The following is a 27787-nucleotide window of genomic DNA, read 5'->3' as shown; positions in this document are numbered from 1 at the left end:
GACAACATAAATGGAGATTTTTAAAAAAAAATCCTTTTTCTGATTATTTGCAAAAAACACAAACAGCCATTTATCCATATTTAATGATCAGTGTTTAATTTTCAGATCTTTAGTATTTCTTTTTTTTAGTGTGTTGGCATGACTGTTACATTTGTGTGGCGATTACAGTCAGTCAGGAGCGAAAAACACCTGCAAATCTGCAGCTCGACAAAAACAAAGAGAGGAGAAGTTCGTGTGCTGCTGGAGCCTTTTAGAAACACCAGAGTCTGTCAGGGAGGTTTTTTTGTTTCTTACATTTCAACACAAATCTCTCATGTTGTGAGCTGTCAAGGCACAAGTTCATGTTAAAAAACAGGAATAAAGTGTTTCTATTTAACTCTCAATGTTTCCCATCGCTCATTTATAACCCAGAAAACATTCTGTACATCAGATCTCCCACCTGACAACAACACTCAAGAATATTTAAATCAGACAACTATAAATCATCAATCAACAGGATCTCTGGCTGGTTTGTAGTGCAGGATCTAATCCCACGTTGGCAGATTCCACCTGCCAAAAAGTTCCATTGTTAAGTAAATTCTGAGAAAAAAGCAGGAAAAAGAAAAGTCTCGGAAACATTGTAAAGCACCTGTGGTAAAAACAGTTTTCACGGCTGGTCTTTGGTCAGATTTCAGGACAGAAACAGGCCTTTTTTAAAGCTGGTTATTGTTATTGTCCTGCTGAGCATCGAATGCTGATTCAGAACTCTGTGCCATGGTCATCGAAACATAAGAAGAAAAAAAACTAATTTCTCCTGCAAAATTTAAAAAAAATGGATTAAAATAAGACAGTAGTTGTGGAATTTTTGAACCTTTTTAAAAAAAAGTTGACATTTTGAAAGAGTTAGTGGGTTTTGAACACCTATGACGGACGTGTTCATCAGAACTGTCACAGCAAGAAGCTTCAGAAAAGAGGAGACAAAAGGAGGAGAAGTCGATGCTGAGGGTCCACATGGGGCTGGAGCAGCTGGAGCAGCGCTTCGAAACAATGCTGGACTCATTCCTGCGCCATTCACTGATAAACAGCTGGACCGACATCCTGAATAAAATGTTCAGGAACGAAGGCACTGGTTCCTCCTGGGGTGGAGGCGACTCAACATCTCCCCGCTCACCATTCACTCCACTCTCACTTACAAGGTTCTGTTTTCAACCGTTCCTCCACATACATCATCTATTCCATCCCTCAAACTCACAGCTCTCGTACGTACTGTCAGCCAAAATGGCGCCCCATCAAACCCCGGTGGGAAAAGCCGATTAAGCCCAACAATCAAGCAGAACAGTGAACAGGGGAAAGAGAAGCAACCCTGATTTTCATCACCAACAGACTTCTTCCCTCATCGCTCTCTTGGTCGTGTTCCAAAATAAAGCACAATAAAGTCACGTGGTGCCGAAAAACGCACCAAAATATTCCGTTATTCCTTGGCTTTACATATAAAATCAGAATATTTAAACAGCAACAGTATTAATCCAAAACATAACATATAAACATAAATATATCAATTAGTTTTGCTGGGTTTTTATTCGTTTTTAATTGGAAGCACGTGCCACCTGCGTGGTGACAGCTGGTGTCTGATTGGCTGGTGCAGATCACGGTCGGCGCTCGCGATCGGAGGGTGGGAGGGGTCAGGGGTCACTTGGTTCCTGGTGGCGGGCGTGCAGTTATCATCTGGAGTTCAGTCTGGGCGCCGTCTGTAAGAGACGGAGGTGAGAAAAAGGCGTCATTTCCTGTCAAACAGCTGTCACTCAAACTCTCTGAGACCCGCCCACACATGCGAAACCAGGGTTTTCGCTCTTTCGCCTCACCACAGACAGGTGTCCGTTCTTCGCCTTGGCCACGATGAGCTCCGATCCCGGCGTGAAGTCGATGATCCCTTCCTTCCCCTGACCCAGTGTAAACTTGATGCTGTGGAGGAACACCAGCGTGGTCAGGCATCGGACGTGGGCTCGCTCGGCGCCACTCGCTCGGCTCCTCACCTGCCCTGGTTGATGTTGATGTTGTTGATCTTGTCGGCACAGATGGCGATCTTGGTCAGCGTCTCGATGACGTGGTCGCTCTGCAGGATCACATCTCCCTGCGAGGAGAGCGGCAGACCATGAAGTCCTCCCGATGGGCCTGACGGGCTCGTTCAAAAAGAAGCTGCTGTTCTCACCTTCTGCTTGTTGTCGTCAGCGGGCACGTGCAGGACAAACAGGCCGTCGCTGAGCGAGCTGACCGAGATACCTGCAGGACCAGGCGTTAGCTTCCAAGAAATAAGAACCTCTTTAATACCGACGCAGAAACAAAGTGAGCGAGGACCTTTCAGAGCGGCGTAATCGACGCGCTGCTTGACTTTGGCGTCCTCCACGATGATGGCGGTGTTGGAGGTGAGCAGCAGCTGGCGGGATCGAGCCTTGTAGCCCTTCCGGTCGTACTTGGTGACGGGCACGGCGTACTGGCAACACAAACACGACGGGAACGTTTGGAGACACTTTGGCGCCGGTGCTGGGACCTGACAACGGCGGCGCGACTAACCTTCATCTTCTCGCTGCCCAGAGCCTGAATCACCTTCGGGTTGAGGTCCTCCCCGTCTGAGGGAGAGGAAAGGACGCTTAAAATCTTTTGAACAAGCGGGAACAGTCAGCAAGGAACAACTCTTTGAGCCTCACTGAGTCTGGTGTTGACGAACAGCTTGGGAACGCTCTGAGGGTAGTTGTCCTTCTTGTCCTTGAAGATATCGCTGGCCGTCATTTTCTGCTCCATCTGTTGGATCGGATTCAAATGCGGTGAGGGGGTGAGGAGGCGAGGAGGCGAGGAGGAGAGGAGAGGAGAGGAGAGGAGAGGAGAGGAGAGGAGAGGAGAGGAGACGAGGAGGGGAGGGGAGGGGAGGGGAGGGGAGGGGAGGGGAGGGGAGGGGAGACGAGGAGGGGGAGAGGAGAGGAGAGGAGAGGAGAGGAGAGGAGAGGAGAGGAGAGGAGAGGAGAGGAGGGGAGAGGAGAGGAGAGGAGACGAGGAGGGGAGGGGAGGGGAGGGGAGGGGAGACGAGGAGGGGAGAGGAGAGGAGAGGAGAGGAGGAGAGGAGAGGAGAGGAGAGGAGAGGAGAGGAGAGGAGGGAAAGACAGGAGGAGAGGAGGAGAGGAGGAGAGGAGGGGAGAGGAGGGGAGAGGAGAGGAGAGGAGAGGAGGGAAGGACAGGAGGAGAGGAGGAGAGGAGAGGAGAGGAGGAGAGGAGGGAAAGACAGGAGGAGAGGAGGAGAGGAGGAGAGAGGAGAGGAGAGGAGAGGAGAGGAGAGGAGAGGAGAGGAGAGGAGAGGAGAGGAGAGGAGAGGAGACGAGGAGGGGAGGGGAGGGGAGGGGAGGGGAGGGAGAGGGAGACGAGGAGGGAGAGGAGAGGAGAGGAGAGGAGAGGAGAGGAGAGGAGAGGAGAGGAGAGGAGAGGAGGGAAAGACAGGAGGAGAGGAGGGAGAGGAGAGGAGAGGAGAGGAGAGAAGGACAGGAGGAGAGGAGGAGAGAGGAGAGGAGAGGAGAGGAGAGGAGAGGAGAGGAGAGGAGGAGAGGAGAGGAGAGGAGAGGAGAGGAGAGGAGAGGAGAGGAGGAGAGGAGAGGAGAGGAGGAGAGGAGGGGAGGAGAGGAGGGGAGGAGAGGAGGAGAGGAGGAGAGGAGGAGAGGAGGAGAGGAGGGGAGAGGAGAGGAGGAGAGGAGGGGAGAGGAGAGGAGAGGAGGAGGGGAGAAGAGAGGAGAGGAGGAGAGGAGAGGAGAGGAGGAGAGGAGAGGAGAGGAGGAGAGGAGAGGAGGAGGAGGGGAGAGGAGGAGGAGGGGAGAGGAGGAGAGGAGGAGAGGAGGAGAGGAGGAGAGGAGGAGGCGAGAGGAGGCGAGGAGGAGAGGAGGAGGCGAGAGGAGGCGAGGAGGAGAGGAGGTGAGGAGGCGAGGAGGAACGCCACAGACTGGGATGACAGGACGCTCACCTGGAGTTTCCACTCGGGACTGATCTTCTTGCAGTAGCTCCACACCATGTTCTGCATGCACAGCTTACGCAAGTGTTCCGATGCCTGAGGACCCAGACCAGATGTCAGAGCCTGCAGGTCTGACTGTGTGTGTGTGTGTGTGTGTGTGTGTGTGCGTGCGTGCGTGCGTGTGTGTGTGTGCGTGCGTGTGTGCGTGTGTGTGTGTGTGTGTGTGTGTGTCCCACCTCGGTCAGGGCAGGAGGAGGCGTCGGCCAGCTCTTGTCCAGCACATTCTTGGGCAGGTTTCTGTGCAGCTTCATGAGGAAGGAGTAGCGCACGTAGTCCAGGAAGTACTCGTTCTCGGGGCAGCGCTCCCGGTGGCGGTGGATGAAGCCTTTGATGAACCTGGGGGGGCGGAGTTTAAAAGACACGTAGAAAACAGGTGTTCCACCACGTGATGGTCTGCACTACCTGCGGATGGTATTAGCAGCCTCTCGCCGGCGCCGAGCCCTCCTCCTGGCCAGGATCCCTCTCCACCATGCCTGGATGGCAATAGCTACAAGGAATGATTCAAGAATTAAGAAAAAGAACAAATCTTCAATAGAGCCACAAATGAAGAACGTTTGTTCCTCACCTGCGGTCCTGAGTTTCTGGTACTTTGACCTCTGGCTGTAGCCTCTCCATCCCGCCTGCAGTTTGGTGGCTGCACATTCGACCCAAACAGAAAAACAAAGCAATCAAATCTGCGGTGAAGATGCAAATTTGCCTTAAACCCAGAGGAAGATCTCACCAAGGCCGTGTTTCCTGTGCTCCAGAGCATCCTCGGTGGCAAACAAGGTCTTGGGAAAACGGATGAAGATTTTGGATCTGTCGACGGGAACCGGGACAATATGTTGGAAGAGGCCAAAACAGCGTGTTTCAAGGGTACAGCAAAGCTTTTGGCGGTGCTGCTCACCTTCCCAGTTTGTACTCCTCAGGTTTGTACCCCAGATGTTTGACCAGTGTGGACACTCCATCCGACAGTTTTCCCTGCCAGTTGGGCCACGTGTCCGGGCACAGGGATTTGTACCTAAACACACCAGTGCGGTTCAGGGACTTTAAAATCTATTAATTAAAAGCTTGTAAAATCTATAGGCTATTTCGATCACCAGCATGTGGATACTGGATTAAATACTTGATGTTCTCGTGTTTGTATCGATTAAAAAGACAAAGCAGGTGATGACCTCTGCAGGAAGACCTCATAACGCCGTCTGTAGGCGAAGCCGGCTCTCCGGACTCTCAGGTTTTCCATCAGTCCCAGATACTTGACCTGGTGACGGATCAACACCTCGTCGAATCGCACTGAGACGGGGGCAGAGGGAGAGAGGGCTCAGGTCAGGTCGGCCAAAACCAACCAGAGAAAACCAGTGAGGACTGACGGAGGGAAGCGGGAGCCACGGAGGGGAGGAAAACAACGGGAGGAAAACAAAAGGGCCACTGTGGAGAGGAACAACAGCCGGCTGGATGTGCTGACGACCACACGGGGAGGAACGCCGGGCCGCTCACGCTGATGAAAACAACCTGTTTTGGTTTGGAATTAGTGAAAGCTCCAGATTAAAATCCCGACCCTGGGAAAATATTCAACTCTTGGAGCGGCTCAGCCGCGTCAGAGGTGTTTACGAGGACTCTTGCGTAACCCTGATGTCAGTTTGCTGCTACACTGGAACTTTGGCTGCGTGAGAACGGACTTCCTACCTGCTTGTTTGGAGTCATTGGGCTTGATGCAGCGGACGTACGACGGCTCCTTGGACATGAGGATCTCCATGAGCTTCGCCAGGCTGGCTTTGAACTGCGTGGCTGCCTGAAGGAGCAGAAGCAAACGATGTGAGACGGACGGCGGCGAAGAGGGGAAGAAGAAGAGAGGAAGGTCAGGGAATGAGAAAAGGAGGCGAGAGAGCGAAAACAGGGATGATCAACTGGGAAAATCTAAACAAGCAGAGGCTGGGCAGCCCAGTCCAGAACACTGGGACCAGTGTGGCAGCTGTGTGTGTGTGTGTGTGTGTGTGTGTGTGTGTGTGTGTGTGTGTGTGTGTGTGCGTGTGTGTGTGTGTGTGTGTGTGTGAGTGAGTGAGTGAAGGGCACACAAGTGTCAGGGCATTCTTCAGAGAGTGGGACGCATCAGACCACCCACTCACCATAACTGAGGGAAACACACCTCTGTTTGTTGTGCTGTGAGAAAGAGATGCTGGAAAATGCACACACACACACACACACACACACACACACACACATAAACAAGCACACACACACACACACACAGATCTCACCGTTTCAGGCCGTTTCTTGTCGCTCAGCTCCTCCTTGTCAAAACACTGCGTCAGGATCTTGTTCTCGGACATAAACATAACCTGCCAACACACAAACAACACACTTTTCATTAAAACCACAACACACTTCCCCAAACACTGCAACAGGAAATAGATGAGAACTCGCCTCCTTCAGGTTCCTGAAGAGCAGGTCATTGTTCTTGTCCAGAAATCCTGACAGACACGAGAGCAAAAATGAACACGCCGTTATCACTTTTTATTCATTATCTTCGCGTATCTGCTGCGGCAGGAAACATCCGAGCTTCTGCTCGGGCTTCAAGCAGGATTCACACACCATTGACGTTGTAGTTCACCTCTCCGGCGTAGTGCAGCAGTCGGAATTCCTCACGGCCCATTAACTTCCGGGTCTTTGCATCCGCCAGCTTGTGACTGGATGGAAACACAAATGCAGCGGATTAATAACGGCGTGAGAGCTGCCAGGACGGCAGGGCGGAAGGGCGGGGACTGAACTGACGTGACAAAGTGCGGGTGTCCTCCAACGGTGTCCTCCAGCTTCTCCAGGAAGGTGAAGTCGCTGGCGTCCCCCGGTCGCAGACACTCCTCATCCTGGGGCGGAAAAGACCATCAGTCCAACACAACTTCTGTTTTCCTCACAAGTTCTTTGAAAATAAACCTTTTTTTTTCAGCCTCTCCGTACCAAAATGGAGATGATGCCTTTGAACTTCTCCTCCACCAGGTCACAGATGATCTTGTTGTTGAAATACTGCACCGGCTCCCACTGCATCATGGGAAAAACAATGCACAAAAAATCAACTTCTATGTGTTCACAACACACAATGTCAAATCAGAGCCTCAGGAATCCTGACACGCCCACTGAACACGTGGACACGCACATCTGCATCACCGGCGAGATCAGAGCAACAGAGTCGGGATAATTCAGCACTAGACACATAATTTCCACACAGATGACAAAGAGAGAAGCCCACAGACTCAGATCATAATGGCCTCTTTGAGAGGTGCGGCCACGTTTCTCCCACATTTCGCTCAGCGACCGGTGAATTTATGAGAGACTGAAGACAAGAGGCTTTTGTTGCAAAGGAAACCGGACAGATGCAGAAAATCAAAGATAGCGAGAGAAGACCCAAAGTAAAATAACCAATGAACAAATAATCACGTCACCAAGGGTCATTTCTGATTGGGGTGGCCCTTTGATTGAAAGTAAAGCTGCAGGAACTTAAATTAGATTAAACATTTATCTCGGAAACACACAACTGCATTATAATCCCATCAGGAGCTTTGTGTTAAAACACTCTTAATACGATTTAGCTTTGTAGAAATGTGTTGTGGATTAAGAAAACGGTGTCCGACCGTGATGCCTTCGGCCTCGTACTCCTCCTGCTCGGACTTGAGGGTGAGTTCGATGAAGAGCTGCTGCAGTTTCTCGTTACAGTAGTTGATGCAGAACTGTTCAAAGCTGCGGATCGGGACAGGTTAACTCACACACGCTTACTTATCTTACTTTTTAAAAGATTTAAAAGTCCGACTGTAAATACTGTACCTGTTGTTTTGAAACACCTCGAAACCGTAAATGTCCAACAGGCCAATGACAGAGTAGTACTTGGAAGTGTCATCCTGTTTGGAGAAAGACAAGAAAACTTAGCTCTGGACCTGTTAAAGGAAAACCATGAAATAAAAATCATATCAACCCTGAAACATTGACTTTATGTGTCCACAAGGGGGAGCTGTGCTGCAACGCATATTCATACTCTGCGCTACAGAGGCTGGATAATGGCCTGCGTTTGTGTGTGTGTGTGTGTGTGTGTGTGTGTATACCGTATATGTCAGCGAAGTGTTGATCTTATTAACCAGCCACGTGAAGGTTCGTCCATACACAGCCTTGGACAAAGCATCTCGTGCTGACGATGCTTGTTCCAGGTTCAACGGGCTCATCAGCTAATAGAAAAGAAACACACACACACACGCACGTACACACACACACACACAGAATAACAGTGACACAGCAGCAGTCACAAGATAATTACAGCAGACCCAACCAGACATTACACAGACGGTAAAGATGTGTATACGAGTGTTGAGCGCTTCAACAACAGCGCCTGTCCACACGTACCTCCTCTCCCTTCGCGATGATCTTCTTGTGCGTGAGTGCTTCCGTCAGAACTGACGCGTTCACTCCTAACAACTGGAAAAGTGTGACAGTTTCAGCACGCAGCACAGCCTCCGCAGTGACAACACACACGTCTAAGGGGGATGCAGCTGAGGGGCTGAAGGTGCATCAATGATGTCTTCCTTCCTTTGCAGCTTGGAGAGTTTTGTGTGTGTGTGTGTGCTCTTTAGGTATGTTTTGTTCTCTTGGCTTCACTTTCTTACCCTGGACAGGTACTTTATCTGTGTGTCAGCGGGGATGTAAGCAATGCCTTCCTCCTCTCCATACTGCACATTCCCCAGGTGGAGCACACTGGCAATTATGTTCAGCAGCTCCTGCATGGAGTTGACAGAGGGAGAGAAAATAAGCGGTCAGGAAGAGGTGGAGGGCAGGAAGTGAAGGGGACAAAGGTGCAGCATGATAAAATGCCACAGCTCTCAGGGAGATAACGATTCGAGTGGATGGATTAGGTTGGATCTGATTAGCTCGCATTCCAGAAGAACACGCGGAGCGATCTAAAAAATGCGAGCGCTCCAGTTGAGGGGGAGGAACCTGCTGAAAACACCATTTCACACTTCAGCTGTCGCATGTGCGCAGACGCTCCCCGTTTCCAGGATTGAGTAGCTGCCACAACTGCAACAGGATCCCCTGAGATACAGACTTCAGGCAATTTGGCTGAAAATGAAGGGCTGTTGAGATATCCTGGACTTTACAGCTCCCACAATGCACTGGTGCAAACCCAGACATGGAGGCTTAATATGAAGAGTCCGGGTCCTTACCTCCACCTCATCCTCGTTGAAGCCGATGACGGTCAGGGCTTTTCTCACCACCTTCCAATCGTTGCGATCGTTGATGGAGCTCACTTTAGGACAGTTGCCCTGAGGAGAAAGAGCACACGTTAACAGTGAAGCAGCGGTTTTACTCTCTCATCAAAGTCTGAACGTCCTGCAGAAGGAGCCTGAATGTGCACGCAGGCGTTTAGGCGTGAAGTAAACACCGACCTATGCGCGCTGATAAACACCTTCTTGCACAAACACGAGTTGTTTTTGCTAGTGCTGCTCGTGTGTGCTCGGCTTCAGCCAGTACCGGGCGCGTTCGCCCCCTGAGGAAAGTTCCTCCAGTTGCGTGTCCCTGGCTGAGAGCCTATTAAGCAGAACTCCCACAGGGAGACACGCAGGGTGACAGACAGACTGCACCATTAAGGTTTTATGTCTTTCTTCGGGGCCGAGGTGTGGCTGCACAATGACTTCACTCAGTTAATGAACTGGCATCGTTGCAAGTTCAACTGTCTACGTTTACGAGGTGCTGATAAGAGGTCTTCCCCTGGGGAACAAAGATGTTGCATCAAGCAAATCAAAACTGAAGTGCAATCATGTCTTGTGTGGAACTTTGGCAGGAAAGGCCAGTCTTGACAGGATATTACCCATAAGCCTCGGCTGCATGTCTGACACAGAAGAGCCACCGTCACCAGACCAGAATAATTTCATTGGTTGCGGTATCGGATACATACTTTGACCAGATACTGGTACTGCTGGGGGTTCCTCTCCAGGCCCAGGCGCCTCAGCAGGTCTTCCTCTCCTCCCTCAATCAGCTGATAGAAGATGTGGAAGTTCCTCTCCCCGTGGTTCTGGTGAACCACGCGGGACTTTTCCAGCAGGTAGTTGATGATGTGGCCTCCCACCGGGGCGCCCTGCCGACGTGAGCATGGCCAGAGAGAGAAAGGGGAGCAGCGGGAGGGGGAGGAGGAGGAGGAGGAGGAGAGGATCAGGCCGGGGTACTGAGGTACCATGTTGGATTTATCATGCAGTTGGTGTTAGACAATAATACAGTTGATGTGCCCAAAAAGGGATAAAGAGGGAGGAGTGACGTGACCAATCAGACACACACAAAAAAGACTATATTAAATATTGCATCCTTGACATATCGAAGCAAAACCTCAAACTGTGCTTTGGTGTTGTCGGCACCCAACCAGACAGGAAATCAGACGACCCTCCTCACCTTGAAGTCAAACTGAATGTCCATGTATTTGCCAAAGCGGCTCGAGTTGTCGTTACGCAACGTCTTGGCGTTGCCGAAGGCCTGTTGGGGCGGAGAGAGAAGAGGTAATGGATGGAAGGGCGCTCGACGAGGAGGCAGCAGTGAGAAACAGTCCCTGCAGTGTTGCACGGTAGCAGAGATTACAGGACACGGCGTGCACGCTCACGCTTGCACACATCTGGAACTCATCTGGCAGAGACATGTCAGACATCAAAACAAGTGCTTCAGTCGAGTGTTGCACCTCCGAGTCCTTTAATCTCCGGCATACAGACGCAGACCGCAGGCCGTCCCGTGAAGGCTGCCCAATTTCCCCCGCTGAGCTTTTAGATTTCCCAGATAAATGAATAACTGCCACTGAAAACAAAAGATCCCCGCTGATTGTGGCCCCTGGGGGCCGCTGCACATTTACTCAAGCCGAAGCCTAAGCAAAACAAAGCCTCTTGTGACTCTGCTGGGTATACCGATAAGGCCAAAGTACGTTACCAACGGTGACATATTACAGCTCAGAATGTTCAATTCTGGACTCACAACATTAAACATTTATTAAGAGAAGAAGCCAAGTCCCAGATGTATCAACACGCACACAAAAGTGATCCAGCCAGTGTCATCGAGGCCCCGTTTTTGTTCTGCAGCCCATCACTCAACAGATAAGAAGCCTGCTCACCTCCAGCACAGGGTTGGACTGCAGCAGGCGGTCTTTCACCAGCTGGACCTGCTCGCTGGCCGGACACGTGATGGCGTAGTACTGCAGGATCTTCTTGGAGGCCTCGGTCTTCCCGGCGCCGCTCTCCCCAGAGATGAGGATGCACTGGTCCTTTCTTTCCGTCCTCAGGGACCGGTACGAGTTGTCCGCCACTGCGTAGCTGTGAAGGTGGAAGAGGAGGCGCGCGTTTGCGGTTTGTAGCAACGAGACTGAAAACATGCGTGTGAATGTGACGTACGGCAGCAAAATATGGAAATATGATGGATTAATGTCAAGTAGAGCCTGTTTTTAATCCCAGTATCATCCATCAGTGGTTGCCATCAGCACCACTCTGCTGGTTCAGCCTGTTCCAACATGACTGACACCAGAAACCCACTCAGAGTTGTGGGCGAGCCATCTTTTATATGATGTGACAGTGTGTGTGTGTGTGTGTGCATGTGATATGGAGGAGGGCTGAGAGGTCAGGTTTAGGCCAGAGGAATTCCCTCTCAGGGGAGGAATCCTCTTGCCTGGTACCATCTTGTGTTTACTTTTCTTTCCACTTCTGCCTCCAGTTTTCCCTCCACCTCTGCTGGCTACAGCTGATCCTTCTTTCCACTCGGAGAGACAGACGGACAGACGTTTACAGAGAGACTACCGGGTGGCACCGGCGCCACTCCAGGTCTCAGGAACGCCCTCTGGGAGGGTTTAACGGGGGAATTGTCTAAAACTTCCTGCGGCAGCCTTTAAAACTGCCTCAACGTTGGACCGGCACAAAAGCCCGAGTGTAAGCGGTTCTGCCATCGACACTCCGAGCTACAACATGAAATCATCGGCGTTTCATCTCCAGTCATTAAGAGCTGTCGTAAATCACCCCTTCCAACACGCATGCTTTTAATCCTGGCAGTCAAATGGGAAAACGAATGTATTCCATATGTGACTGCCTGGGAGGAACAGGACAGAGGTTCTGCTGCTCCTTCAGAACCTTTCTTTCAACAAGAGTAGAGTTTTGGTTCTTACATGTGTGGCGAGACCTCGTAAAAATTAACCCCCCGGTATCGCTCCATGTGGTCCTTGGTGTAGATCTCCAGGTCTCTGTACGGGTTGACGGACACCAGCACCGAACCGATGTACGTCTGTGGAGAGAAGACACAAATGTCCCAAAACGTGCCGAAAAGGATGCGACTGAAGGGATTCTAGACCGGCCCCGAACAGCGAGGTGAAAAAGCTTTATTGACAGAAGCCTCACTCACATAAATGAGGTTCTCTTTGAAGCGCTTGCGCAGGTTCTCTATGAACGCTGCCTCGCTGGTGTAGTTCTCCAGCAGAACAAAGTCCTGCACGCCCACCCGGTCTCTGGCTGTCAGGGCCGACTCCATCATAGCCCGCACCCCGTCACTAGCCACCACCTGGAAAGGAAGAAGCAGGGAGGGTCAGCAGCTGAATGACATAACACCCGAACATGTAAGACATATATAAAGTGAATGACACTGTGCAGGACACACAGGGCTGTGGTTCTATATGAGATCAACGCTGCAAGAATCAAGCTTCTTTCAACATACGGTGATTCATCTCAAGGCTCCGCGCTCAACTCGCATCCAAACGCTCTCTGTAACAACGCGGCGTGGTGAAATCACGCTGGCATGTTTCTCCAGCTGTATATGCGTCCGACCCTGCCTCCACCCTCCCCTCGGCTCAGCAGCGCTCCTTCTTTCATTGCGATCCTAGTCTCGCCATTTCTGCAGAGGTCTTGCAGAAATCTGCACCAAAACCGAACCCCAGGTGCAAACCTACCTCAAAGCATGGAGAGCCAGAAGGCGAACACACATGTTTCACGTCGCTGAATCCGAGAAAGCCTTTTTCTAAAATAGACGTCTGAGTTTTGAGCACAAGGCTGCGAATGTCGGCCAGATCCATGATCAGGTCGGCGTCGGGTGCAGCTAAAAGCAACTGAACTCTCCTGGAGGGTGCGGGTGACACGTACAGCAGGTGTTGTTGTTGTGTTACAGTACAGTAATCTCCATCCCCCCAGAGAGGCAGAGATGAGGAGGAACGACGGCAAAGCTTGAGGGAGGAGACAACTTATTAATTAGCACACAAGTGCAGGAGGGAAAAACACGGAGAGGAGTGAAGATGTAATGGATGCGAGTCCAGCCCTTCAACTTCATTCCATTCCAATACTCCCTGAAATTCCACACATCCCGAGCCTCAACAACACGACGGAGAACTGAAAGGAATCAGAAAACTGACGAGCGTGCACGTGATCCCGGATTTCAGAGGGTTCAGCGGGTCTCTTTAGACCTACCATCATTAGCTCTCTGGCCCACCTCCGCACTTTATCTTTATAGCACGTCGACGAGCGCGTCCAGGCCGAGAGGGGAAGGCCGTCGGAGCCGACTCCCCCCTAATCTCCACGATCTGGTGATGACTCGGGCGTTCTCACTCCCCATCTCTGACATCCTAATCCCCCACGTGTGTTGGAGTGGAAAGTTCAACTCTCGGATTAAAGAGACAATCAAGCAGGTTTTCTTCAAGTCCGCTCGGCTGCAGAATTCCGGCTAAACGCCTCAGCGAGGCACCGGGAAGTGGTGAGGAAGGAAGGTAAAGCGGTAAAAAGGGTGACTGGGATTTAGTAAAGTTATATTGGAACAGGGTAAACCAAAAGCAAAAAAAAAAGAAAAGATAGTCTGGAATTACAGCGTTCCAAGCATGAATGTTTTGAAGGAAAGAAACCAGAGCTTTTCCCCTCACCTCTCCCCTCCTTTTCCTCATCCACTTTCCCCATTTCTTTCAGTCTCGCACCCTCGCTGCATTACTTCATTGTTTCCCCAATACCGCTCTCACTGTTTGGCTTTCCTAAGCGTAGCGGCGCACGTCGGACCCCCACCCCATCACAGGAACACGCCATGTACGTGCCTACCCGGCTCTGACATGCCGTCACACTTTCCACATCCTGAGCAGCAAACAAGGCGGCTGTGAGCAGGTCAGCAGGAGACCTGAGGCGGACCTGAGGAACTCTGCTAGGACCTGTCGCTACGCTAACGTTCTTTGTGGAAATCGGACATCGATAGAATCTGTGCAGCATCTCTCCCATCCACAGCTAAAGTCTGCAATGAACGAAGGACAAATTAGGTGGATGTGTGAAGCGTAGCGGTGTGACCTTTACGCTGCGTTGTGTGTACACACAGCTCAGGTGTCAGACCGTTTGTGTAAACCTCATCCAACCGGCTCCGGCGCTCCCGGACGGATTTATGCTGTTATCCAAAACCAATCAAAGCACCTGTCCTGCAGCACGTTTGATGGAGATGCTGATTTATTGGTGCGCCCTTTTTCCATCAATCAGCAGGCGACACACTTCCCAAAAACTGGGTTGTTTTTTCTTTTTTCACCCTTTGTAAAGAAATCGACTCTGAAGCACAAAATTGGCTCCGCGGGGCAGGGCGGGGTGGCGGGCTGGGGCGAGACTACGAAACCAGGGGACGTGTGGGCAAAACAAGGCAACCAGCAGCTGCGGGAGAGGCATTTAAAAGAACACGACTCTCACCTCAGGACATTCTGACATTTAACAGAATGGAAATCACAAACCGACGCCCCTAAAACAACCTGAACTCATTCAGGTTTACCAGGATTTTATTCATTAGTTAAGACTGAATTAGCTTCGGCTCCACCGTGGTGATGCTCCTCCCCGGTTTCCCCTTGACACTGATCACACAGTCGCCTGGTTCACTTGTTAAACTTCTTTAACAAGTTTTTTTTTTTTTTTTTTTTTGCATGGTAGAAACTCTGAGGGTGAAACAACACGAACCCGAGCCCGAACAGGCCGACGCACAGCCGGCAACGCCGAGAAGTGTGTCAGGAATCTGTCAGTGCAGCGTGCTGTCCACCCTGCGCACGCACGGCTGCACGAGCACAGAACGCTCATAAATGTTTATTAAATCCTCATGAGAGCTCCAGCACAGCATGACTAAGAGGAACTCGGACCGACTCTGATTTCAACGATTACATAGTAAACCTCATTTTCATGAAGATCCACAAAGTCCTCAATCGGTGCCAAAGAATGCTGCCCGGTTACAAAACACCCCCGTGTGATTGCCTCACCCCGGAGAGGTACACACACACACACACACACACACACACACACACACACACACACACAGGTGGCAATGAGGGCACACCTTCTCACATATCAGAACGTTTTCTGTGCACACAGCTCTGCTATCAAGGTAACAAACGCAGAGTGGGGCTGAAAAGATGCTGACATCAGCAAGGAGCGTTTAAAGACTTCCACATGTTCAGTAGAATGTCCAGTCTGGCGCTGCTATGGTATATGTGCCTCCCTCCCCAATGACATGTCCAGAGTGTAAGAAATATATCCTGGGAATGCTGGGATCATTCCTGGGAATGTTGGGATGGCTGATGAAGCCCACCAACATTTTTTTTTACCTTCTTTACTACTGAAATGGAGATTAAAACCCTCCAGACTCAGTCAGTGCAGCAGTATAGCAGAGAGGGAACCTACACATGCAGCCGCGGGTCCCTGATTCAACCACAGGCATTTTCCCAAACCCTCACTGACTTAGTGAGAAGTCTTACCAAGGGTCTGTACTTCATGGCTCCTGCCCTGCTCTCCCTCCCTCTCCAGATCTGGACAGGGTGTTTTCCTCCCCGCCGTGCCGATAGTCCAGCAAGAATGTGGCCTGCAGCACCGCGTCCAGCCTCTATTTAACCGAGGGTTTGTTTTTAGAAGCTCTGCCCTCCGTCCTGAAGCCCAGCTGCCATCGCTTCTCCTCTTACTGCTGCTAACACACGTCTAACACACACCTCACTGTCTCTCTTACTCATTCTCCCACTTTTCTTCTCCCTCCCTTCGTCCAAAGGAAATAGTCCCTGTTTTAAATGACACATAACCCCCCTCCTTCTTTACTCTCTCTCCCTCTCTCTCTCTCTGTGTGCTTAAACTCAAATCCTTCCCCGGTGTGTTTTATTTCCCTGCTGCCCCTAAACGAGAGCTAACTACATGTGCACACACCAAATATCTACATCTGGCCATAACGTCCCGTGGAGAGAATAAGAAGGATGAGAAAAGAAAAATGAGCCCCGTGCCAGAAGGGTGAAGAGAGCGTCCACATCCCGGAGTATTTCTGTGAGAAAGGGGAAACTCCTCGACAGTAAATACGACAAAAGCTAATAAATAATCATCTGCTGAAGCCTTTTTCCTGCCCCCACCCACTCTTCTCTCGCTGCCATTTAACTGCAGAGGCAGAAATGCAGGGCAGCGTCTCACAACATGGCAGAAAACACGCAAAAAAAATACCCACCCACACTGACTAACCGCCACTGTCCTGGTGTCATTACAGGGACGCTAATTAGCGCCAGAACTGAGCTGCACACCCCCCCGCCCACCCCCTGCAGATGCATCTGCTTGTTAATGCTAATCACACCTGACATCTCACAGGCGGTGGGCGGGTCCGGTGGAGGCAGACATCTAATACAATGAAGAAAGCTTGGCGATGTTCCGTCTGATTGATGTTTATTTTAGCCTTTTGTTCACAAATACCGAACCACCTGAGCTCAAGTGTTCAAGCTGTCACTCCTGCCTGAAGTGCGCAAAGAATGAAGGTGACCTGCCTTGTTTATTTTATAATACTGGATCTGCACACACAGACATAGTTTCAAACAGGCTTCAAAGGTGAGGCAGACCTCGGAAGTTCCTGATGCCGAGACATTCTCGTCTTAGGTGGAAGAGGATACAAGCTGTGGCTTCAAAGAGTCAAGCCAGGTTTTATAGGCCTCATTAGGATGACCTTCCTGCTGAGCCAAGAGAAAAAAGCCAAACCATGGTGCCAACCAGGGCTGAACTTTTCATGTCTCTTTGGGCTCTTCCTTTCCTGCGGCTCCCCTCTCACTCTCAGTCGAGGCTGTTTCTGACTAAAAACCTGCATAAGGGGAGATCCAACGACTGCGATCAGAGCCTGCAGGTTAAATATCTCGATTGAGGCTTAAGGTGTAATTTGCCTCACCCGCCCTGCAGAGGCCTCTACAGGTACCATCTAGCTACCAGAACACTCCCTGGGAAAGTAGTGAACTCCTAACGCACACTGCCCTCTACTGGCCACCACCGGAAATTAAACTCAAAGTATAGAATGATAATTAGAGCCCCTGCTGCAGGAATCTCAATAATGTTGTCCAGATGCTCTCCCTCTCCCTCCCGTCGCTCTCTCTCCATCCAAGCGTCTCTCTCACCAGCGTGTGAGAACACACTGCAGAGACCACAGGAAACAACCAAGACACAACAGACGTGAAGGCTGCAGCTGCAAACACCCAACACAACAAGGAGAAACCTCCTTTATTAACGCGGCAGGATAAAAGTGAGCAGGGTGAACATTCCACGGGGGTGTGTTCCAGCGCTGATGTTGAGGTGGCATAGCTGCAGTGAGCTGGAGGAAGGAGGGGCTGGGACTGACCGCCGGTGTGGCCCTCAGCTGCAGCACATTAACCCTCTCGTGCCTGCTGCTCTCACCCCCACTCCGCTTTTTTCCTGCACACTTTAATTGTGAGCACAACATGAATATATTTTCACATCCTCTCCACCTGTGAATCTGCTGGGGCCTTGTTTCGCCCTCTTTATCCAAGGAGTCACGCAGCACATTCAATCAGTCTTTTACAGCACTGAGGCTGTAAATGATATTTCTTAATAGCACCACTGAGGCTCATAAAGCCATGGAAACAAGCTAAATATTGTACCGCATCCTTCTGTTCAAAGGAGCTTTACAACCATATGCAACCTTTGTGCAGCCGGATCAAGGCAGGTGCATCCCGATTATAACCCAGCTTTGAGGTTAAAGGAGATAAATGACAACGGGGTCGTCAAATATCATAAAAGTGTCATTAAAGGGCTCAGCAACACGTCAGCTTGGTCCATGGCTTTTTAAGGACGCGCGCCTCGCCAGTGTCATGAAGACGGAAAGACTTTTAAAAAAAGGCTTCAGTCCCACTGATCACTTTTAGAATGTGGAACCCTTGTGGCTTCGGCTCTGTGGGAAACTACTGATGGTAACTCACATTTCCCCTTCTGTTCTTCTTTTTTTACCATTTTCTCCACCCCTGCTCACTCACTTCCTCTCCAGTAAATTGAATTATCAAGGATAAATATAGAAATGTTCCACACTCTCTCCTCGTCCAAAAAGGAAATATTAGAAATAGATCTCAGGGATGCAGTGACTTATCCGTTAACGTCTGCCAGGCAGCTATGGTATAGAAACTGAAATGTTTCCAGAAGAAGCTACGTTTCTGATATGGAAAACGTGGTTACGTTGGCAGCATAAACGTTACCATGGGCATCAGTTTAGGCCTCGGGGACAGATTCAGCTCGGTCTCGTATTGCTTAAAATGTTGTGAAACTGCGCTCAGAGACAGGATTTCCCAATGAGACCCAGCATAAAACAGCCAGCGCAGTGAGTGTCGCACCCTTTTAATACACTGCACGATTTGTGTGGAGACAAATAACAATTTCACTGAAAAAAAGTGAGGGATTCTGCTATAAAATTGGCACGGCTGGCGACAGCTACTGAACTGGGCGTGTGTGAAGCCGTCGGCCCGCTGCTTTCACATGACGAGGCTGTGATATCGAGTCAAGTGCAGATTTGAGGAAGCTCAAAACTGAGTTACCACGTCAAAGGAGAATGGAGCCATCCGCCACGAGATGGGACCGGTAAATGTCCCTGTCCCTGTCCCTGTCCCAGGGGAGACTAATGCTGAGGCCGTTGATGCACATCATAATATTGGAAATGAAATGCTCTGTTTTGATGATGCAAAACATAATTACCCCCGTCGCCTTTATTGCCTCGTCTATGTGGCAGAATTGCATCATAGCTGCCTCTAAACCTCACGTCTGTTCCTCTAACACGAGTTCCTTCAATAGAACTTTGGCGGATTGGTCAACTTGTGGGCGAAGCCGTTTGGTAATCTACGAACGACGCGCTCCGATCCCTCGGTGGAAGCCGTTAGAAGCAAACCCAAGTTTCTGCTCCGCTCTGCACGCGGTTCCGTGGGCCGCGCGTCCCTGAACTCCCGCGGAGGTCAAAGCCCTTGTTGCGCTCGGTCCCGAGACAAGAGGTTACGCAACAGCTATGACAATAAATATTGGAGGAACCTTCGGCCTTTTCCGCGGATCACAACCGTCGGGGAGCCTTGGGAGAGGAGCCGGGACGACCGAATCACAAAGTCACAAGGAGGCTTTAACGTCGAGGGAACGGAGGAAAAGAACAAAGAGAGTAAGACAAACAGAAAAAAAAGAGAAAAATAAATGGCAGAGCAGCGAGCCTGTGATGTCAGAGCCAAAGAATGCAAACCATGTGGGCGGCAAATGAGAGCCAAGAACCAGAGGAGTGGGCAGAGGAGAGAGAAAAATCTGGATGGGAGAATCGAGGACGAGGATAAGAAGCAGGAAGTTGGCGAGGGATCGGGAGGCCTGATCATGCACGAGCGCGCGCCTTCACTGGTCCTGACGCCAGCTCAGCATTGTCTGCCCATGTACTGACACAAGGGGCTTCCCGGAAGAGAGATGCACTCCAGATCTTCCCGTTTCTCCCCCTGTCGCCGCCCTCGCTGCTCTGGGTTCAGCCAATCGCTGCGTCCTCGCGGGCGTCCGTGCGTAACCGGCCGCAGCAGAGCGAGAGGTTTCCACCGAGGGGACAGGCGGGAGAGGCCGAATCCTAAAATCCTCCAACTGGAAGGAGGCCATAAAGACGTCATCTACATTTACACACACACACACAGGAGACACACACACAGACACACACACACACCTCTTTTCCACTGTGGCAGCACTTGGGTCATGCAGGCATTTCCTAAAGTCTACAATATTCCATGAAGAAGTAATCTGGTCTGGATGGAGGAGGAGGCAGCTTAAATATACCAGGTCACCGAGGGAATTCCTGGTGGGTTTATTTATCAATCAAGACATCGCCAGCGCTGAACCAGACGCTCAGGCTAACAGACGGCGCTTTTACCCAAAACACGAAGCACAAACAAAGATAGGACTGAATGAAGGCCTTGACTTCTACTGTCCTGTTATTATAAAAGCGTGACTTTTTTTTTTTAAAGCTTCATGGTGGTTAGAAGGGGAGAAAAAAAAACCCTCCTCTCCCACAGTCAGCAGGCAAGTGGTGACACGCGGAGAAAGAACTCAAAATATTGGCCATATTCCACCCCCACAACCCCCACTCCCACCCTTTCCTAGCACCGTCCCGCTGAGCCTCAGGTCTTCGTTCTCTTTACTTTCTCCTCTCTGCCTCTTCAGTCTTTCAGTTCACATCATTCCTCCGCCGGCCTCCTGAAAGAATAGCGGCCCTCTGAGGTGTATTTATACCCATCTGGCCTTATATGGAGACGGACTTTTGCTGCAGTTTAAAACGCCTCCCTGATGCACAACAGTGCTGATAACTAATCTACGAGTGTGAACGATCCAATTTAAAAGCCTGTAACTATCCGCTGATGAATAAGCTTGGCAGCGAAGTCAATAAGGAAGCACTACAGTTAGACCTATCAGCATGAGTGCATGACATATTTCTAAACATTGAATTTCCTGTTTACCCCCAGCATTTCCTTTTTGCCGATTAGACATTAATAACAGCGGAGTTCCAGGACAAAACCAAACCAGGCAGCTAAAGCAGACAGGGAAATTCTTCTTTGTTTGTCATAGATTTTTACTGATATTCAATTTTGTATCTAATCTAGCAGGAGGGAGGAAACCTCTTCAGTCATTAAAGTTCTCAGCTGTTCTATAGCTGTGCATCACACAGGGGTGGAATGACAGAGGGGGAGGAAGGAAGGGTGTATGGGTGGAGAGAGGACGAGAAGAAAATCAGCACGAAAATGTGAGAAACCCGAGCGATAGCTCGTCAGATAAGTTCCTGCACTCCTCCTACGCGCCATCTGAATGCACCAAAATTGATGTGGCAACTCCCAGAACTGGGAGGAATCTCTGGAGGGTTTCACTCAGCAATACCCTCTCCCACCTGGAGACAGCTGCAGGTCGCCGCCCCAACTGGGCCCTTTCCTGTGGCCAGACAGCTCCGCTCCGCTCCGTCCTTCCATCCATCCTCCCAGTAATGACGGAAATGCTGCCAAGTATGACTAACTGTCTGCTGGGACGGGTCACACAAGTGTCACGGGGTGAACACGTGTGGCTCCAACAATGACGGCACGCTCGACATGACGGCAGCTGTCCCGGCCCAAAGACTATTGTTGCTCTGCGTCAAGGCACCGGGGTTTCAGTGAGGCTTTTGGGGGCTTTTATGACATGTTATCAGATTAATAATGTGAGATTAATGCAGCAACACGGTTGGCGTTCTGGCCACTTCAGCAAATACCCCGAGAACAGCTGCTCTTTACCCCAGCAGGAGCCTCCGTCCAGTCTAAACACTTGTCCCAGACTGGGCAGGGCCGCGCTGGGGTGTCAGCTGGGGAACCGCGGCAGCCGCGGGATTCAAACTCGCAGCGGCGGATTATCAAGAGTGATATTTATAATAACGTCTCGGAGCGACCGACGGTACGAGATCCCACAGAAATATCCTAACCAGATCCAAAAGGTGGCGTGGGCTCCACCCACTCAAACCATCCCGACCATCTCCAACATTCTGCTCGCGGTTCAGAACAAATGTGGAGAAAGTGCTGATCGACCGCAATGCTCTTCGGAACCCCGGGGGAACATCGACCTGGCTTGGGATTGGGAGGCAGCGTTACGGACCGTCTGTGCTGTCAGTGCTGTGCAGCTTCATCCTGCTGCGTGTTCGGTCTCGTCAGGCTCTACAGAAAGTCGCCACCACTTTTATTTTGCCTTCGCACATTCCATCTGTGTCTCCACAAGCTCCACTCTCATATTAACACCCCCCCATTGTCTCAAGGTCCAAGGTCACACCTGCCTTCACAGTACAGTCATAATCAACACTCTGTTAACAGACCTGGTTAAAGGTTAACCAAAGAGCCGGAGTGAAAGGAGACTCCTTTCATGGTCTCAACCAGGAGAACTCCCTGATTTCAGTCAACTATTCAGCACAAATATACACAAAAGAAGAACAGAGGCTGAGATTTGCATCATAAGAGAGGTCATAAGAGAGGAGGAGTGGGCACGTCCCAGCTCTGAGGAGGGAGGAAACAGGTGGAAAATCACCGGTATGCAAGAGCGGCACTGGTGTAATTACAGCTGTGACGCAACGCAGGATTCACAGGGTTCACGCCAGTTTGACACGACAATGGAGGTCACGGAGGAACACCACACACACACACACACACACACACACGTCAGAAAATATCCCAAACGTTGAACTGGGCAGGAGGCTGACAGGGAGTTCACACTATCTTTAGAAAAGAACGTGCAACTAATATTTTTCTTTTCTTCAAGTGCGAGAGCCTCTGAACTGGGATTATCACATGCGTGCCATTATCTGGTTAATCTGAAATAGGGCGTGTGAGAGAGCGGGACTGGATTAAGTAGCCGATGAGCTAATCCGCACTGCCACTTCTAAGTGAACTAGATCGATGGTTTATTCCTTCAGGTGACGCTGAACTCCTCCTCCAGTCCAGATGTGAGGTTAAGACAGAAACTGAACAGAAAACATGGCTGTAGGAGCGACAAACGTGGGGAGAGAAGATCATCTCAAAGCATCTGGCGCGAGCTCCTTTTAGGCTCCGGGCTCTTGCGCTCATGCTGCATGTACAAAAATGGCAGTGGAGCTGCTTGTGGGTTTTGACTCATTTCCAGGTTTTCTACTCCCACAGCATTCAAGACTATAATACTGAGGAAAAGCAGGATTCAGTCACTCATAACATTTATTCCCAGCAGGGCGGGGCGCGCTCTACCGCCGGGCTTGCTGCGGGATGTGGGAAAAGGACTCGCGAGGAAAAGCTGCAGCACAAAACGAGGCGGCCCGACTGCACAAACACGCCCTCCCCGAGTCAGCTCGCACCCGCTGCGACTCCCCGTCCGCTCCACCTGAGCCACACTCGCAGCACGCTGCCAAAACCTTATGGAATTAAATCTTTTACGAGGCTTTTGAAGGCTCAAAGTCGGGTCACCTGCATCAGAGCGATTGAAAACGGCCGGCGCCCGGCGTGCCGACCTTCCCGCCGCGCTGTGCGTCTCTCAGACCGGCGGCGGCTATCAGCCGCGGTCATCAGTCATCAGTCTAAACAACATACCAAACACATCACTGGCATTTCCAAGCAAAGCCCATTAGATCCACTCCATTTAACTGGCATAAACTGATCCGCGTTCTCGTTACCTCCTCGGTTCTAATGTCACAGGAAGTCAGTGTTGCGTTGCGCGGCAGACGCCGCAGAATAATACAAGATAATTGCTAAAAACGGCTCGTTTTGGTCCGTGATGGATTCCTCTCAGTCCCATACGTCCTACTCCACTGTTGCATGCTGGGTAAGTGTAAAGGTGTCAGCAGGGGGGGTGAAGCTGAGGCACACACAGCTGCAAAAGTGAGCTCCATTTCCTTTAATCCTCTTTACATCCCAACATCCTCTACCTGGACTGGTGCAAGGACACGATGCTGACAAACATGGAAACGGCCTCCTTCAACGCGTAATAATTCACAGGCCATGTGCTGAGGTAAAAGCTGTGATAGTTCACTTGGACCCAGCCAACAAAGCTGCCATGGGGGTAAAACCACGGATGTCGCCAGCACCACATCAGGCTGATGGAAAGTGGAGCTAAATAAATCTCCCCGGGGTTCTGGCGCAGAGGGAGCTGCTGTGGAAAAACCTATCGACATCAGCGATGTGTGCAGGACAGGCTGGTCCCGCACTCACCATGGTCCTAAATTAGACCTCCAGCACAAGTGCAGGTCCTCCGGGTGGCAGCTGCAGGGAATGCTGGGGGCGGCTGGCCTCTAGGTCACCTTGAAGCAACAGGTGATCAGACCTCTGAGGGATTCTTCGTCCCTCTTTTCAGCCTAAGTGGCCCTAAACCCATTCTCGTTTACATGATCAGCCCCGACTCTTCCATGAACAGCCGGTCGGACGCGATGGCGGATGGATTCGGGAGGATCCAGACCGCTGCAGGAGTAAATATAGAGCTGCACTAAACTGCAGCGCTGCAGGGACACTAATGTTCCGGAACCCAACAGCAGGTTTGTGCTCACACGTGGGTCAGGCTGTGTAGCTGCTGCGAGGTGAACCGAGCTGTCTTAATCTGCGTCTGTCTGGCGGCTATAAAAAGACCCGAGGATTTGAAGCTGTCACCCGCGCGTTGTGCGCGCAACAGCGCCGTAATACAGTCCAAGCAGAGCAGAAAAACCCCGATTTCTTCTTGTGCCCCTTTGCCAGACAGTGGGGATTCATGTGGGCTATATTCTGTGTGACATCTAGTCTGACCCAAACCTTCACCTGAACCTCAGCCGGCTTTGACTGGGTTCACAGCTTCAACTCCACCATTAAATCTCCACCCGTGCCAGAACTTTGAATAAAAACAGACGCATTAAACTCGCCGATGCATGTTGCTGAACACTGGCTCTCACTTGGGCGTGTTTCCCTGATGACACGATAAAAGGCGCTGGTTGGAGCCTTAAATTGCCCAAGTTCTAGCTGGAATTTGGTGGAACGCGTTCCCCGCATGGCAACGCTGACCGCGTCACGAAGTAACCTGAAAAACTTTCAAGAGCGCCCAGAAACATAACACCACTGCTAGAATTAAACGAGGCTGGTGCCTCTGACCGATATATGAACGTAGATGAAGTTGGAAAACACGGAACGTACCTTTTAAACAGTCCTTGTTATAAAATGGAGCGGACGCGACTTTTCGTTGACTTTGCCGAGATGTGTGCGCCGGTTGCTCCGCCTGTACGTGACAATTCGGTCCAGTCAGTCAGTGAATGAGTGACTGGTATTTCCCAGTAGGTAACGCAGTTCAGAGTCCTGCCCGCTTCGACGACCCTCCCACCCACCACCACCACTACCACTCCCAGTCCAAACCAGCGCGTCCGTCCGCAGCGCTGGACTCCGCGGCAGCCTCGGCGAGAGTCACCTGCACAGGTTGCACATAATCACGCACCGAATCATCACGCAGTTTCCGCAGAAAGATCCCCGTCTCAATTACTCCTCTTTCGCTTTCTTTCACTGAGAGGCAGCCGAGCCATGAAGTACCAGGAAGTCTTCCATGAACCATCCCACAGCTCCTGCATGACTGATGGGGTTTATTATAGCCGGGCCACTCACCATGGCGTCATTGTTTGCTCGGCAAACACCTCATGACCATTAACTCCGCTGCCCTCTTGCGTTTCCGTCTCAAAGTAATCCAGGACGTTCTTGAAACGATCTGCAGCCAAATTAAATTTCTAATCCGGATTCCTATCAATGTGAGATTATAGTTAAACAATTTAGCAAAGGCTTTTTTTAAAATATGAGTTTTAAGAATTGGTGTTTTATTTTCAGAATATTAAGCAATCCTGCAAATTACGGGGGGGGGGGGGGGGGGGGGGGGGGGGGGTCTATTATTAGAGATAAAGTTTTTATTATAACAAGAACTGAGAAATTCTAGGGCTATTCTGCCCTCTAGCGTCACTAAAACGCCACTGCAACTTCAAGTCGTAAAGATGCTCCACACAGAAGAGAGGTGTCACTCCTACTCCAAAATAAATACATGAACTCCGGTTTGGAGTTCATGTATTTATTTACATTTGAACTGAACTAAAACTAGCCCAAAACTCTAATTTAGTCCAATATACCAATATAAAATAGTTAACTTGATCATAGTGTTACTTTGAACCCTTTAATTGAAGTATATAATTCATTTTTCTGTGTACTTCCCTGGCACCTGAATTGTAGAACTCTCCATGCCTTGGATTAAGATTTAGAACTCTAAGATTACTTTAGTAGCCTTAGCAACGATAGCAGCGCAGTGAAACTCACTTTTCAATCACAACATAAGAGTCATGGTAAATCATATCAACATACAAAACCCCCAACGTGTCACCAAAACCTTAAGCCCAAACCAAATGCGTCTGTATTTGTAATATTTCTGTCTGTGGCCAGCTGCCAGTGTGATAAGAATAAAGAGTAGAGGTTCAATATTGGCTTATGAAATGCCAGGATCGACGATAAGTCTCTGATTACGGATATTGATATGCTCATATGAAGGTGACCTGGATGCCACTGTAATAAGCTGGCACTGCCAGAGGGGGGAGTGATCGATCCGTGACACCCCCACCCCACCCCCAGCACTCACAGACAACCACAAACACACACGCACATCCTGTTGGTGGGCTGCATTGGATGACCTCTGCTCACCCTTTGAATGAGCACCGATAGAATTTGACATACTTTTCCAGAGTAACGCCATTTAAAAAGTCATATTTCATAATCTGGGGAACAAAAGAGTGTTCCTCCTTTGGACTCCAGCTCCACCAAATGTGGCTGACGCGCCTGCTCAATGACAGCAGTCCGTGACCCTCATTTGTTTATCGCTGACGGTCAGGGTTTAACGGACGCCGTCCTGTAGCTTAGTGAACACTTTGGCTGCACGTACGTTTCACAAACATTCAGGGTGATTCGACCTTGGAGGAATGTGGGGATGGTGGCTGTGGTGGTGGTGATGGGGGGAGTGGAGCTGCGTACTGGAATGTTTTTGTCGTTTCCTCCCATCCCGGCTACAGTACATTCCATGCTACCCAATCATCAGCGTACAGCGGGCTGCATGAAGCACACCACATTCCTCTGACTATACATCAGCATGGTGGTCTGAACCCAGTGGTGCCTTAAGCCACGTACAGGTCTGATTATATAGAGTAAAACAATCATCAACAGCCGCAGTGTTACAGTTAGCAGCTAGCTACGCAACACAACAGAAATATGAACCAAAAAACTCATCGATTAGGCGAAGGTCCTGTGTGGCAAGGGTGATGAGGGGGCATCTACGTGAATTCCATGGTGGCCCCCTGGTGGCGAGCTGCAATAACAGACTAAAAGCCTCTCTTCTCATCTGATCGTGACGCTATAAAACCCGAGTGAGCTGTTAAATCCTGGCCTGTTGTTTGACGGACACAACGGACAGAATCTCAAATATTGCAGCGTGAATTTCTCAGCTTCATCCCTGGAGGGGACGACCCCCCGAGAGCTCAGCTGTGTCAGCACCAATCCTGACCCGAGCAGCCTCGGTCCGGGGAACTCACCTTGCAGTTGTGGCAGTAGTTTTCTCCATTTTTCCCCGGAGGGAGGATGATCTCTCCGGTGGGAATTAGCTGGATCCTCAGCTCCATCATCGCGACCTGTCGCTGGTTCCTGTCCGTTCCTCAAAAGTGACTCTGCTTTCCTTTAAGAGTCAGAACAAAGTACGGTGCCTCTCCCCCTCAGGTGTACTTGGGAACACCGGCTGATGGCTGAAAGGTAGAAAAAGAATCAAAAGTCACACCTGTTTCCCCTCGTACTGACCTGAAAAGTAAAGAATTCAGTGAGTGGTGCAGCTGGGGTGTTACCTGTTGCAGAGCAGAGTCACAGTGAGGACAGCTTCCCCTCGCTGTAGCCAGAGGATGTTGGCTCTCCAGCCGAGGGATCACGGGAGGATATGGAGCTCAGATTATCCTGAGGTGTGTGTCACAAACAGAGGATATGTGTCTTTTGTTCCTGGAGCGAAGGCC

The 27787-nt window shown here is 50.5% G+C and overlaps 1 protein-coding gene across 4 annotated transcripts; it reads right to left on the bottom strand.

Annotated features, from left to right (window-relative positions):
* Positions 1-69: 69 nt before the first annotated feature.
* Positions 70-27777, bottom strand: LOC101065357 (unconventional myosin-Ic). Of its 4 annotated transcripts, XM_029843313.1 has the most exons (33): positions 27626-27777; positions 27323-27529; positions 12401-12556; positions 12168-12283; positions 11130-11328; positions 10427-10507; positions 9939-10118; positions 9208-9306; positions 8653-8763; positions 8393-8464; positions 8098-8217; positions 7823-7896; positions 7633-7738; positions 6962-7042; positions 6779-6870; positions 6599-6693; positions 6431-6477; positions 6265-6345; positions 5693-5798; positions 5182-5299; positions 4914-5027; positions 4749-4825; positions 4593-4661; positions 4430-4514; positions 4204-4363; positions 3980-4063; positions 2685-2778; positions 2551-2606; positions 2335-2470; positions 2189-2259; positions 2013-2110; positions 1842-1941; positions 1547-1727 (listed from the first exon to the last, which is right to left on the bottom strand). In XM_029843313.1, the coding sequence occupies exons 2-33, from the start codon at positions 27410-27412 to the stop codon at positions 1701-1703; spliced, it is 3195 nt and encodes a 1064-aa protein (XP_029699173.1). In that variant the 5' UTR covers positions 27413-27529; positions 27626-27777; the 3' UTR covers positions 1547-1700. The 4 variants fall into 4 exon arrangements, with proteins under 4 accessions (XP_029699172.1, XP_029699173.1, XP_029699175.1 ...); XM_029843312.1 differs by lacking the exons at positions 27323-27529; positions 27626-27777 and adding an exon at positions 12942-13079 and having other exon boundaries at positions 70-1727; XM_029843315.1 differs by lacking the exons at positions 27323-27529; positions 27626-27777 and adding an exon at positions 24912-25343.
* Between the last annotated feature and the right edge of the window lie 10 nt (positions 27778-27787).

This window comes from Takifugu rubripes, chromosome 11, assembly GCF_901000725.2.
Source record: "Takifugu rubripes chromosome 11, fTakRub1.2, whole genome shotgun sequence".
In the NCBI taxonomy this organism is placed as follows: domain Eukaryota; kingdom Metazoa; phylum Chordata; class Actinopteri; order Tetraodontiformes; family Tetraodontidae; genus Takifugu; species Takifugu rubripes.
The sequence above is the reverse complement of the archived record's forward strand: the minus strand, read 5'-3'. Positions and strand labels throughout refer to the sequence as shown.

Bases quoted from the DNA above. Each gene is read 5' to 3' on its own strand.
- LOC101065357 (XM_029843312.1), bottom strand. From the start codon at position 13,064: ATGGATCTGGCCGACATTCGCAGCCTTGTGCTCAAAACTCAGACGTCT. The intron at 5,300-5,692 runs GTAGGAAGTCCG...CCCCCGTCTCAG, and splicing joins CAATGACTCCAAACAAGCAG to TGCGATTCGACGAGGTGTTG. The intron at 4,064-4,203 runs GTGGGACACACA...CTGGGTCCTCAG, and splicing joins CTCCTCCTGCCCTGACCGAG to GCATCGGAACACTTGCGTAA.